Source organism: Lodderomyces beijingensis (assembly GCF_963989305.1).
Source record: "Lodderomyces beijingensis strain CBS 14171 genome assembly, chromosome: 5".
Taxonomy (NCBI): Eukaryota; Fungi; Ascomycota; class Pichiomycetes; order Serinales; family Debaryomycetaceae; genus Lodderomyces; species Lodderomyces beijingensis.
The window spans coordinates 263498-277685 of NC_089974.1; the positions used below are offsets into that span (position 1 = coordinate 263498).

The 14188-nt window shown below is 46.5% G+C and overlaps 4 protein-coding genes across 4 annotated transcripts; 3 read left to right on the forward strand and 1 right to left on the reverse strand. All coding sequences in view use genetic code 12, as the record gives it.

Annotated features, from left to right (window-relative positions):
• Positions 1-1376: 1376 nt before the first annotated feature.
• LODBEIA_P40290 (uncharacterized protein) lies at positions 1377-4136 on the forward strand (the record flags this gene model as incomplete). Its single annotated transcript, XM_066974205.1, has 1 exon — positions 1377-4136. The coding sequence occupies one exon, from the start codon at positions 1377-1379 to the stop codon at positions 4134-4136; it is 2760 nt and encodes a 919-aa protein (XP_066830967.1).
• A 187-nt stretch (positions 4137-4323) lies between these two features.
• LODBEIA_P40300 (uncharacterized protein) lies at positions 4324-7920 on the reverse strand (the record flags this gene model as incomplete). The annotated part of the gene is made up of 1 exon (XM_066974207.1): positions 4324-7920. One exon carries the CDS (start codon positions 7918-7920, stop codon positions 4324-4326), a length of 3597 nt encoding a protein of 1198 aa, XP_066830968.1.
• Positions 7921-8191: 271 nt separating this feature from the next.
• LODBEIA_P40310 (uncharacterized protein) lies at positions 8192-9406 on the forward strand (the record flags this gene model as incomplete). The annotated part of the gene is made up of 1 exon (XM_066974208.1): positions 8192-9406. One exon carries the CDS (start codon positions 8192-8194, stop codon positions 9404-9406), a length of 1215 nt encoding a protein of 404 aa, XP_066830969.1.
• A 569-nt stretch (positions 9407-9975) lies between these two features.
• On the forward strand, positions 9976-11874 carry LODBEIA_P40320 (uncharacterized protein; the record flags this gene model as incomplete). Its single annotated transcript, XM_066974209.1, has 1 exon — positions 9976-11874. The coding sequence occupies one exon, from the start codon at positions 9976-9978 to the stop codon at positions 11872-11874; it is 1899 nt and encodes a 632-aa protein (XP_066830970.1).
• Between the last annotated feature and the right edge of the window lie 2314 nt (positions 11875-14188).

Consider the following 14188-nt stretch of genomic DNA (forward strand, 5'->3'; position numbering starts at 1 on the left):
ATTTTTGGCAGCACTTTTCCGTTTGGTGACACAACCACTTTCATTTGGCTCCTCAGCTCAGCCCATGGAGTTTGGAAGGGGAAAACACATACTGCAATCAAAAAGCACCGGTCTCGGATACTAAATCTTGGTAAATGCAATGCAACCTTGAATTGACTTCGTGAAGGCAACAATTGCTGGATGTTGCAAAGTGGGTGTATATACCACACACATGTATTTGGTGAAGTTGTAGTAGTGAGGAACGCGACTCGTGACATGGTTGTTTTTGGTTGTGTCGTGGCTCGATGTCGCATTTGCAAATTCCGCGACAATCCAGTGACGCGCTTTTTTTTTGAAATCTTTGCGACACCAACAAAAATGCGACACTCGCTGCTTATCGCTGGCGATCTTACGTAATCCAATTGCAGCAAGATGGCTGCGTCTTATCGTCCAATCAGAGTGCGGCACGCGGGGCAGGACAAACCCCGCGATACCCAATTAATTAACCACCACCAAAAAAAGGCTGCGAAAAACAAAACACAGCGAGAACAAGCCCGGGGGGGGAAGGGGGGGAGGGAAAGGTTTTAACCAACTGATATGGCACATAACAGAGCTGGACAGAGCGATAGAGAGAAACCAAGCACACTAGCCGAAACACTTCGCGAGGTAGACCAGTGTCTTCCTGAAAGCGGTCTCACTAGAGGACAAAGGGCCGCTTCATGGGAGCTCGGGATCTGTTTTGGCTGGTTTGGCCGTGTTGCGTGGCGATAGTGGTCTTTTTGATTGGCCGGATAAACACATTGAAACCCGTTTTCGTCTCGAGGCTGCGAAAAAGGAGGTGGTTTTATTTTTTCTTGGGTTTGAAGGTTGGACCCAACGGGCTGCCAGCACTTGCTGTGAGGCTGAACCCTGTGTGTGCTGGACTTCCCGAGAAGACGAGGTCTTCGTCTTGAAGCCGAGCCGCGAAAAAAGGAGCCAATTTACCCTCCTCCTCGGCCTCGCTTGCTCTTGTACTTGCGTGTCCCGGCACCAAGAGCCAGTAATGGTGGTGGATAGTTCCCACACACGGGCCCATGAGGCAAAGAACCGTGCGCTTGAGCGTTTAGTCGGTGATTCCGCCAAGAGCGTAAACCGGACTCAAACGGTTGGAGCTGTCACCAGCGAGCAGAGTAGACTAAAAGGTTGTCTCTAATGGACTCGAAAAACTGATAGTGTTGTAGTAGTTGTAGTATCGGCAGTATTGGTGGGATTGGTAGGATGGGACTTTAGAGGGGGAAAAAAAATTACCCACACACCCGATCACGAAGTTGAAACAAAAAACTGGCATCGATTTCAACGGCAGTTTATGTAACGTTTCTTTGGTTCTTCTTTTCTCCAGATCTCCAGTCCTCCCTCAAATGAACCTCAATTCTCCATATACACGAAGTAATGGTGGTAACCAGCGGCACGTGGCATCGACAACGTCCTCGTTTGCCGGTTCACCAAATTCATACCACCACCATCACCACCACCGCCGCCAGAATGATGACAATGAATCGCTATGTACACGGAACACCCAACAGTTTAGCTCTGACCCCTCTCTTCATCCATCACCTGTCGAGCCAAAGTTCAAATTCAACCTTAGCACGAGTAAGAACAACAACGCAGTCAGTTTGGCCCACTTGTTATCCAATGAAGAGGACAATATAGAGGGCTTGTGGAAGATGTACCGGAAGGCGAAGGACTCTTTACCTTATAAAACCAGAATGGAAAACTTGACGTGGAGAATGATGTATTTGTCAAATAGAGACTCCAGCAAGGGTGACAGTGTAAACGGTGACGGAAATTTGAGTACAAGGTCGCATTTGAAGCACGGAGATGATCGTCATACGCCACACCCGTTTAAACCCACCACCAATTCTACTCCAAACATCAAACCTAATAACAGCTCTTTCCAAAGTAAAAAGCCACAGCGCTGGGGCAATAATGACAATTTCAACCACAACAAGAGTCTAAACATCACGTCAGATTGTTCCCGCCGGATTATGAATAGCAACGCGACATCTGATCCAGGGGCAGAAGACTTTGATTATGTGGCTCATATAAGAAAAATGGGGGCAAATGGGCTACATGCTAACGACGACTTTAATTATTTCCCAAATCACCAAAGAAAGACTCAGGACGGTATTGATGAAGAAAACGACGACGACGAGGAAGAAGAAGACGAAGACGAAGACGAAGAAGAGGAAGAGGTAACTATGGGAGGGATGACTTCAATAAGCAATCTACCAAAGAAGCGCGCGGCCCAGTTCTCGCCAGAGATGAATGCAACGAAACCGCTTTCGCAATTGTCTCAACAGTTGAACGACTTTCATCAAATAGACTTGTCTCATTCTCATGACGGCCACCACCACTTCCATCATGGCTTTTCCAGTCCTGCTAATCAGCAGCTGCTGAGCTTTGCAACTTCAAAAAGAAACACTGACCATCTGATGGATATCCCTCATAATCAAGGGCAGTTCCATATACCTCCCCAATCCACATCTTTTGAGTTTTCATTGGACCCCTTGGCTTTTGAAGGACCAAACACCAATTTCCAGAGTCTCCAGCCGCACTCGTCTTTCCAAGACAGCATCACTTCGTCGTACGAGCGACCTTTGTTTGATGACTTTATACATACCCCTACTCACCAGAGCGCCACCGCCGCCTCTTCCGTGCCCACCATTACCCCGTCCACGACTCAGTTTTCCACTTCGCTTCCGGTATCCAACTTTTACCATTCACGCAACCACGGCCAGTACCCACCAACTGATACAGCGACCACCACAACGACGCCATCGAACTTGTTGAGACAGGAATCGCTTGCTTCGTTGCCTGAGTACAACTCGATACATGAGTTTCAAAGCAACGCCAATAGCCGATCAAGAACCCAAACCCCCGTTGGACAAATGCTCAAAAATAAGCACCCCAATGAGTTTTTTTTGGACCCTCCGCGGCCGCCGAACATGGGAGGTGATGTGAAATTCACGCTTCCAAGCCAGAACGATGACAAGGTAGACCCTTTACTACGAGACATTACCTCCTCGTCAAGCAAGAAAAGTAAGAAGCAGAAACCTGACAAGCAGCCCAGTAATAATCGACCGGGCAAAAAGGGGGGCAGTCCGCTGGAAGGGGTCATTAGCTCGGGATCTGGATCAGGCGCAGGCGCAGCATCATTGTCTTCGTCAACAGGAGCGGCAAGCAACAACAACAACAACAACAACAACAACAACAATACCGGAGTATCGTGTTCCAACTGTCACACCAAAACAACTCCATTATGGCGAAGAAACCCTGAGGGCCAGCCATTGTGTAATGCCTGTGGACTATTTTTGAAATTGCATGGAGTAGTGAGACCATTGAGCTTAAAGACTGATGTGATTAAAAAGCGACAACGTGGTGGGGCCAGCTCTGAATCTAAATCCGCTGAAACTAACAACAACAACAACAACACTAACAGCGACAACCGGAAGGAAAGAGACGACGGCGATGACCTCAATCCCACGTCGTTTAAACGCGAGGACCGCAAACCAATACCCTCGGGCTCGATTACAAGAGGACCCTCGGCCGCCACGGGAGGAGTGCGAAAGGCAAGGCGACCAAGTATGAAGAGGAACAAATCAAGTACACGAGTAGCAGACACTATTCTTGCCAAGACTGCAGACCCCACACCGTCATCACTTCCAATCTCAATGACCTTTTCCGGATTCATGAGCCAGAACCAGAACCAGAACCAGAACCAGAACCAGAACCAGAACCAGAACCAGAGCAGCCTCAATAACCCAACGCCACCACATCACCAACACCAACACCACCATCATCTTCATCTTCAACATCAGCATCCATATCAACTACAGCAACAACAACTTCCGGCGAATAGCAACGAAACATTTTTGAAATCGTCCCCCTCGGTCAAACTAGACGACTTCAACACTTCAACCGTGACGACGCCCGTGATGGGATTCGGACCCAGTATCACCGGAACACATCGTTCGAGCCACGCGCACAACCACCTGATGATGATGATGATGGACGACGACTTGGCTTCTCACTTGAGCGGCGGCACCAACCACGGCAACAATGGCAGTGCCAACGGCACTGGCACCGGCGAGTGGGATTGGTTGAGCATGAACTACTGAGACTCGCCCGCGATGATGTAGTTTACGCGTAGTTAGCATGCAATGAGCTATGTATTCTTGTACTTATAGAAACTAATCCAATTTGTCTCATCAGTAAAAGCAGTAAAAAAAAAAAAAAAAAACTGCACGATTGAGTAGGGAGGTAAGTGATGAATGTTCTATTTCTTCTATTTCTATTTTTTTAATGCTAAAACGTAAATGTAATTTCGTTGGTGAAGGGCACAACTGTCAATAATTCCCCCGAGTTGACCAAATAGACATCCGAGAACGAAAGGTCGTCAACTGGTCCCGCTTCAACTGCCTTGATCACCACGCGCGGATACTTCCATTTGCCCACGGTGAGCGGGATAATAATCACGTCCAAGTCAAAGCTGGAATCGAGGTAGGGAACATCAAACACGTGGCTCGTGAGCCCGCTGATAAGATACTCTGCGCTCTGGATGATCTCCAATTTGAACTTTGCACTCTTCCTGGCATCGCGGTCTTTTCCCACCACCTGGTGGCCATTTTCGGAAATTGCCCCCACTTGCGTGCTTGCGGCGGCCCATTTCGTAGTGGTGTCAACTGTGATCTTGACTGGGATGGGCTCGCCCACAACAACGAGCTTCCGCGAGCAGTGGAACTCGACAGAGTGGAGGAACTGGAGTTGCGGCACGGCGACGTCGATAATCAAAGTTTCCACAAATTGATCGTCTTTACTTGCAGCTTCATGATGTTTCAGTTGATCTGAACCAAAAAAAGTTGAAACCAAATCCAAAAGCGTATTGCGATCCAGGGACCCGTCAACGTATCGAGCTAATAGTTTTCTCCCGTCATCCAAAAACTTTTTCGAGTTTGTAATCTCAAGCTCGCCCGAGGTGATGTACTTGTCCAAGTTGAACTTGGCATGAGGCAAGAGATAATCCTCGCAGACGTACCAGTACTTCAACATGTCCTTATTGTGCTTCTCAAAAAGGTCCTTCAAGTAATTTACAAACGCCCGTTGGGTTTCAAGCTCCACATTCTTGTAATTGATCGTCAACTTCAACACTGAATCAACAGCTTCTTGAGTTCTTGCTCTTGGTTCAATGCGGTAAACGAGCGATGCAGGTTGCTCGCCAGAAGCAATCACACCCGGCATTTGTATGCCACCTCTGATGTTGTAACTTGAGCTCTCCAAACTGTGCGAAATCAACTTGATTGGTATATGAGGATTGACGCTGCTAACGTGGAACCTCGAGTAAAGGAATTTGGGCTTAAACACATCTTGCACCGACACAGCGATGCTCAAGCTGATATCAATGCCGTTTGAAATTTGAAAGCTGAATTCTTCGCCTCCAATCTCGTAAGTTCCAGTAGCTTGTAAATGAGCCTCCTTGGCCTCTGGTGAAACCGTGCAAGGTGTAGTGATTTGCCTAGTTTCTCCGGGCGAAAGTTCATTCACCTCTAATTCGGGCTCATTGAATCTAATTTGGGTGTTGTTGTTGTTTATGTGGTGGGAAGTCAATGTAATCTTTAACTTCTTAATGCAATTGTTCCCATTGGTGATTTGCAAAATTGGATGGTTCTCCTTCAACGTGCGCGACGAGGCTCTTATGAATCTAGCCTGGAGTTTCTCAACACTTTGGTGGATCAAGAGATCACCGGGGCCAATATGTTTCTGGTTGACCAAGGGCGTGTTGACCTTGGTAGTCTCTGATTTATATACCCGTTGCAACAAAAGATGCTCGCCAAGGGAGACTTCCAACTCATGGCATGCAAAGACACCAAACTTGATTCCATTGGTGCTTAGTTGAAAGTCTTGCTTACCCTTGGATTCCTTCAACTGGAGATTAGAACAGCTAAAAACGACGCTGGATCCTTCGCTCTTATCTTGCAAAGTTAGTGCCACGTGCGATAAAGTAATGGGGATTGCAAACGGATTAACAAGTGTGATTTTGATGATGTACTTGTCCTCGTCAACGTCAAGGTCTGGGTAAACAAAAGAGTCCACCATGACATTGTCGAAAATCTTATCTAGTGGATAGCTTAGCTTTTGCAAATTGTCGCCTCGAGTCTCGACTATAGTTTTGTAAAGCTTTTCGATCCGGGACTTGTCCTGCAATATCGCCAACGACTTGGTCCGCGACAATAGCACCACGCTTGCATCCAAAATCTCCTTCTTGTTTTCGGGTTCCAACTTCTCGATACATTTCAAATAGACGTCGAGGAGGACACCTCCGATGAGACTCCATCCATTCAGCGTGAAGTATTCGTACGACAAGGAAGCAATGCACTCTCGGTAGTTTCCCCTTGCGTAGTTTACCATTGCCAAGTCCAACGAGAGAATGTCAATGGTTCGATCTCGGTTGCATTTCACCAAATACTCAATGGCTTCCTCTGTGGTGGTTTCAAAATAGTCCATGTAGGTGGACTTGTCCTTGAGTATCGCCATCAACGATCCGTTTGTCAAGGGAATTGTTTCCAACCTTGCAGCAGGCGGGTCTGGAGTCTCTTGGTTCAAGTCGATATCTTCAAGCACCACCACGTCCAAACCTTCGATCTCGATGCCGCGGCTTCGTGCGAGTTTGCTGACCACCGATTTCTGAAACAATTTTAATTCAGCAACCATCTCCATCAAGTCTGGCATTTGCACCAGCTCTTCTTTAGTCTCCTGTGTGGAGTTTAAATTACTTTCAAACAATTCAAGCAACTTTCCAACGGGTGTGGGCAACTCGAGGAAATACTTGGTGACCACATACTCCAATTCACAACTGCGAGTAAACTCGGCCTCAATTTCGCTGAGAAACATCATTACTCTTTGAAATAACCGAGATATTTCCCTTGACGCCGTGGGAAACAACGATTTCTTCATCGCCTCTTCAGCTATGGCCATTAATATATTGCTTTCAATGTGGAAAAAAAGGCACCGCAACTGGAATAGATTCACGGCGCCGGCAGAGAGCAACTGCTCTTCACTGTTGGTTTTGTCGACAAGTTGTTCAAATTCGAAATCATCAAGCGAGTCTGGTAGTGTCACCTTGTAATCAAAGGTTTCAGGACGACGCTGAGCAATCAAAAGCTTCAAATCCTGTAATAGCAGCTCGTTCGTGTTCAAAGCATCTTGTAGCAACTTCATGTCCTGGAAAAGATAGCCCAACTCGAGTCTTGCCAACAACTGGGTCTTGCCTTTAGAACCAGTTTGCGAAATTAGCTCGTTATATCTAATGAACCTCCCACTAAAAGAAGACCCGAGCAAGATTTTGACCTGGTTTAGTAGCTCGTTCCCTTCATTGGCATTTGCCTTGAGTTTAAAACACCTTTCGCCGGGTATTTTCAAAATCTCTTCCGCGCCAGGCAAGATCGTGTGCAATTGCTTACCCTGTGGCCCAAAGTCAATCTTTAGCTTATCGAAAAATGAAGTCTTGATAAGAGAGCTGTTCCTATCCTTGGAGTCAGGAGGTATATATAGCACAATCATCCACGAGAGGTTGTGGGTCTTGAAGACGAGATTTTTCAACCACTCGCGAATCAACGGTCGAACTTGGCCTCGGTATTTATCCATGTCTTCGATTGTCACAAACATCATGCGCACATAAGTGGAGCTGTTGATACGGTCATCTTGAAAAGCGTGGTATTCTCCCTTTTTCGGCACCTCTTCCTCGAATCCCACTTCTAGCTGGCTGATGGTCTTGAGCGTCTGTCGTGGGTCTAGCCTCACGTGGAAATTTTGGAAGGGGAGCTTGGTGGTGACCTGCTCTTGGAGTCTCGGCCAGATCCCAAACGGATCGTAGTAGCCTACCTTTACCGCACTTTCACCAGGCATGAGGTCTTAACAGTAGTGGTGGTGATAATGATCAGGAGGAAACCGTTTATGAACTAGGAGTGTATAACCCGAGGTATCTTTAACGGACATGGTTTGTCATTTTTCGTGTCGCGATTCTTTTGTCACGAATAATGCGACACACGTCAATTTTGGTTGCAAAACTTACCTGAGGGAAGAAGCCCCCCTCAAGCAGGCATTGTCGATCAATGCCATCGTTGCCTGGTGAAAGAAAGAAAAGAATTCTTGAAGTGGCTGAAGAGTTTGGTTGAGTATGTTGTCAGATACTGCTGGTTTTGATCAGGCTAAAGCTTCAGTGGGTAAGCAATCAGAAATCGGTAATGACCTTGAAACAGCAGGGGACGGGGTTGACCTTGACCACATCGACAATGATCCAAGTGTCCGTGCCAACAAAGTCATGTTTGCAGGGTTAAAAAACAAATCCGTTGCTAGTCCCGCGAGCTCAAACACGTTGGTTCATTCAGAAACTAAGGCAGAGAAGGTTATCGATGAATTGGCCCGCCTCGAGGAGATTGAAAAGCATGTCAAAGCATATCAACTAGAGGGGACCCCGACAAAGTTTATTTTAGCCAGGCGGCCAAATTCAGGGATGGTGAAGTTGTACAACCAAATTTTGAAGGATAAGAGAGAGCATGTTAAGCAGCTAACTGCAATACACGAGAAATTTGGACCAGGGTCAGAAAACCCCATGCCCGCTTCTAAATTTAACGACGATCCTTACCAGCTTCAAAAGGTGAACCATGAAATTGCCACGATAAAGGAGGCAAAGAGAGCACGCGAATTGGAAAAAGAAAAAGCTAAACGGGGACAAGAAATACGGGAACATCAAAGAGAGCTAGCTGTTGCTCTCGTTGATGAGCTCAACGTCATGCACGATAAAAGAATACTAGAAAGACAAGACGACGAGACGAGATTTTTACAAGAGAAACCATCATCAGCTAATGGTGGTTGTGGCGTTGATAATAATAGTGATGATGATCGGAGTGCTTTTTCGGCGAGAGAGGTTGAGAACCACCCTGAAAATCACACTGAAACCCAGGTTGAGTACCAGATGGAGAACGAAGAGGAGCAAGAGGAGGGTTTGGAAGCGAGTAGTGAAAGTTTAGCAGCAATGCCACAAAAACCGCGTAAGCGAGTAAGGTTCAAAGAAAACTTCCACACCTTATTCGGCACGTTGCACCCGCACCACGAGCGTTTGGGAGTGAAACAATGCATAGACCGTTTCAGAGACAAAGCTCATATGACTTTACACAAAGTTGCCACGAGAGACGTGAGCCGGCCCTGTGCAAACCCGTACGAGGCTCATTTCAAACCGCCAAGCCCGACATTGGACAACGGTAATCTTTACACCCCGAAACCGGGCACTTTTCCTGAACATGCTGTGGACAGAAGCATGCAAAAGTTGTTTTTCCCTGGCGACCAGTCGTCGAGTGCTTCACTACGCGATCCAGATTATCACCGAAAATGATGCAAAAATTTTGGAATTTTTTCAAAGTGTCAGCCACAGGCCTCACTTGCAAAGTGGACACCATTGGAAAAAAAAAGTACTATTTTTTTGCATGGCGAATTTTTCGTTGCTTGTTTCAAGTAAAGGGCATGACTTCGAAGTGAGGGTCCAAGTAGGGACCCAAGTACGGCCCACAGTCCAATGGATTTGATTGCAAATTGTCTGACTCATAAGATGCGCAAAACTCTTATCGCTTGTATGCAGCACCAACCCACTCGAGTAAAGAAATTTTTCACTTTCTCCAGCATCTAGCGCGGGTAGAGAGAGAGAGAGATCATAGTTTACTCTTCCATCTCAGTTCATTCAAGCTAAACAATTCACTACAAAAGCAAATGCTCAACATACGCCAAAGCCTAAGCCTAAGACAGAGACTTGCGCAGCAGTCTCTACGCACATTTTCAACCACCGGTCCGTTTTTTGCAGGACAAAACCTCACCGAGAAAATTGTCCAAAAATATGCAATTCTCCCCCCAGGATCAACTAAAAAAGTCGTGAGTGGAGACTATGTCACGATCAAGCCACAACATTGTATGTCCCATGACAACTCATGGCCTGTGGCGACAAAGTTCATGGGGTTGGGAGCGAAAAATGTCAAGGACAATCGACAAATAGTCACCACTTTGGACCACGATGTGCAGAACAAGTCCGAGTCCAATTTGAAAAAATACGAGAATATCGAGCGATTCGCCAAGGAGCAAGGGATCGATTTCTACCCTGCTGGTAGAGGTATCGGTCACCAGATTATGATTGAAGAAGGCTATGCTTTCCCAGGGAATATGACGGTGGCATCTGACTCCCATAGTAATACGTATGGTGGAGTTGCAAGTTTGGGAACCCCCATTGTGCGAACCGATGCGGCATCGATTTGGGCTACTGGCCAAACGTGGTGGCAAATCCCACCCGTGGCCAAAGTCGAATTGAAAGGTCAGTTGGCTGAGGGTGTCACTGGTAAGGATATCATTGTGGCCTTGTGTGGGCTCTTTAACAAGGACGAAGTCTTGAACCACGCTATTGAATTTGTTGGTGATGGAGTCAAACAGTTGCCAGTGGATTACAGATTGACTATTGCCAACATGACCACCGAATGGGGCGCATTGAGTGGGTTATTCCCCGTTGATGACAAATTGATTGAGTTTTACCAACAACGATTGGGCCAAGTTGGCGACAAGCATCCTAGAATCAACCATGAAACTGTGGAAGCGTTGAAGTTGGAGCAGATGAAGAGCGACGACGACGCCAAATACGCCAAGCATTTGGTGATTGACTTGTCTACATTGTCGCCCCACGTCTCGGGGCCAAACTCGGTGAAAGTCTCTACGCCATTGAGCAAATTGTCTGAAAACAACATTGCCATCAACAAGGCATATTTGGTCTCGTGCACCAACTCGAGATTGTCGGACATCAAGGCGGCAGCCAAGATCCTTAGAGGCCGTAAAGTTGACCCCAACGTTGAGTTTTACGTTGCTGCCGCATCGTCTTTGGTGCAAAAGGATGCAGAAGATTGTGGAGCTTGGTCGGATATCTTGGAAGCTGGCGCTATTCCATTACCGGCCGGGTGCGGTCCATGTATCGGCTTGGGAAGTGGGTTGTTGAAAGACGGGGAAGTGGGCATCAGTGCCACGAATAGAAACTTCAAAGGGAGAATGGGCTCAAAGGATGCCTTGGCTTACTTGGCCTCGCCCGAAGTTGTAGCAGCGTCGGCTATCTTGGGTCGTATTGGAGCACCAGAAGAGATTGAGTCGAAACCCGTCAAGCCAAGCACAGCCACAGTTACCAGCATCGAGATTGAAAAGGGCAACGCTGACGAGTCGGCATCATTGGAATCAGAATCAGAATCAACGGGATCGGTGGAAGTGTTGCCGGGATTCCCCAAGTCCATTGAGGGAGAGCTTATCCTATGCAATGCCGACAATATCAACACCGATGGAATCTACCCCGGTAAGTACACGTATCAGGATGATATCACCAGGGAGCAAATGGCTGAAGTGTGCATGGAGAACTACGACCCTGAATTTAAAAACAAGACCAAATCAAGTGACATTATTATATCGGGCTTCAATTTCGGAACTGGATCTTCGCGCGAGCAAGCAGCCACCTGTATCTTGGCGCGTGGAATGAAACTCGTTGTGGCAGGATCATTTGGCAACATCTTCAGTCGTAATTCAATCAACAATGCCTTGCTCACGTTGGAGATCCCCGAGTTGATCAACAAGTTGAGAGCTAAATACGCCGATTCCAAGGAGTTGACTATTCGCACCGGCTGGTTTTTAAAGTGGGATGTTACCAAGGCGTTGGTGGAAGTTGTTGATTCGCAGGGACAAGTGATTTTGAAGCAGAAGGTGGGCGAGTTGGGTACGAATTTACAGGATATTATTGTCAAGGGCGGCTTAGAAGGCTGGGTCAGATCCGAATTGGCCAAGGGTGTATAACCTTGATACAAACTCTGTAAAATCTTTAGAAAGAATGGAAAACAAAAAATTTAATTTATTCAAGACAATTGAAACCGTTAGCTGCCAAAAATGTACATAATCGCTAGCTGTGGGAGCAAAATGGATTGTTCCTATGTGTGGAAATCTCCATTGCCCGTTGCTCACAACCAAACCTGCATCAATTTAATTAATTGAATCGAGCAGCATGTGAGATTATCTGAATCTCACCAGCGAAAACCAAACTCTGCAAAACGCAAGACAAGGCAACCCCTTTCCTTTCATTGTATAATTCAAACTATATAGCCAGGGCGGGAACGAGAGACAATAGACAAGAGACAAAGAACAACGCACAAAAGTCAGACAATAGAGTCCCACGGATGCCAGACAAAGGTTTCAATTCACATGAACCTGACAATGGCAGGAAGGGAGGCGAACCAAGGGGGGTGCGTCGTTCCGCGTGTATCTGCAAGTTGCATTTAGCGTAGATTTACTTGAATACAGCGTGGTTCTAGACTCAGACTGCCTTACCCCAGGATCCAACACGTCAAACTTGAAAACAGGTGCAATCATCACTAGCTTATTCTCACGAAGCGATAAGAAACCAGCCAGATGAAAGCAATGGAGCATTTTCTCCAGAAACGAAATTTATCTCGCATTGGATATACTCTATTGCTTACCGCAGGCAAAACCCCGGTATTTGGGAATTTCCAAACGTTTGCATCCAGCAGGACCAATACACGAGAGTAAACGACGAAAGCAAGAGAAACGGGCGTGAATACGGTGTCGAGGAAATTGTGGGGGAGGGAAGAGCAAGGCAAGTAGCAATCGTCGAAGATCCATGACGCATGGAATACTGGTCAAAAGCTCGCTGGCCAGAAAGCTCGCTGGCCAAAAAGCTCGTTGGTCAAAAACGCCACGGTGTACCCCGCAGTAGCAACTTCACCGGATCACGCTTTCAGTCAATATCGAGTTCAATTTCAATAGTGATGTAGATGCACATTGTCCTAAGCAGTGGAAGAAAGAAAGGAAAACATTCCAAGATTTTCAACCTCGTACTTGGGCCTCGTAACTTGCCTCTTACACCAAAAACATCCCAGGCTTTGTCATCGCCACTCTCGAAAAAAAGCGAGATGAGAAAATGACCGAAATCAACCTCGCTTTCTCAGCAAACCTTAGACATCACCATCTCACGATGGATCCGGCCGAGTTTTTCTCAAGCGTCACACAAAGTCGGCAAGTGGGCTTCTGCTGCATGCCTACTTCTAAACCGGCGTCACCTCGTGGATTCCAACTCGCTTAAGAGCGCAAGATGAAGGAAACAAAAAAATAGAAAAAAAAACGCCTCATGATTTGATCCCTAGAGGCAATCCTGAAGGCAAGCTCAGAAACAACAACATAGTTGATTAGGACGTCCAGATCAGCTATCTGGCCCAGATTAGCATCAACTAAATCGAAATGGGTTTTTTCTAAAAATTGAAAACTCTGGCGTCGCACGGCCAATCGTCTAAAAAAAAAAAGGAAAGAATTTCCATATTTCTCACTTCTCTCTCCCACCATCAAAAAGTTCCAAAATATCCATTATTTATTCGCAGATACTCGTAACACTTCGAATATGGAACATATCTGACGGGGGACAAACTCTAACCCGATATTGTCAAAAGAAAAGCGATGGGTTTGGGAAAAATGACGCGAGTTTTTTTTTATCATTTAAATTGGGAGTAGATTGCATGCGCTGATCTATTTGCGAGGGAAACAAACAACAAAACAAATAAAACAGTGCATCAACACAACAGAGTCGGGTTCCCAACTTCCACTAATGACAAGATGAAAGAAAAAAAATCCCAACAATAGTGCCGTTGCTATTGTACTTTTGTTCTTTTTCGGGATGGGAGATTGGGGGATGGGCAGTTTCTAAAAATTGGGTGTTTTCTGGGTGTTTGTTTTTTGTTTCGATGAGTTGTGCCTGGGGGGGGGGGGTCTGTAACATCACAGCTTTTTGCTCAACCCCCAACGAACAGCGAGATTAGCGACTCTCTTGACTCTCTGAACAGAGCCTCTACAGCGGGGTTTTCTCTTGTTGTTGAGGTCATTTAGATGGCTCAAGGGAATGACAACGATGCAGAGTGTGCAAGCCTCTTCCTAGTTGCAGTCATCTTCTGCTGAAAGCAGTAAATTAACACCTGGAGCATTCGAACCAGATTTGAACTACTCTTTGGTGGCGCCCTGGTTGCAACAACAAACGAACTTGAAGGAACAAGCAGTTGGTGTGGTAAAATCAAAATTGGAGGGGGTAGTGTCCGTGTGCTCGATTCCT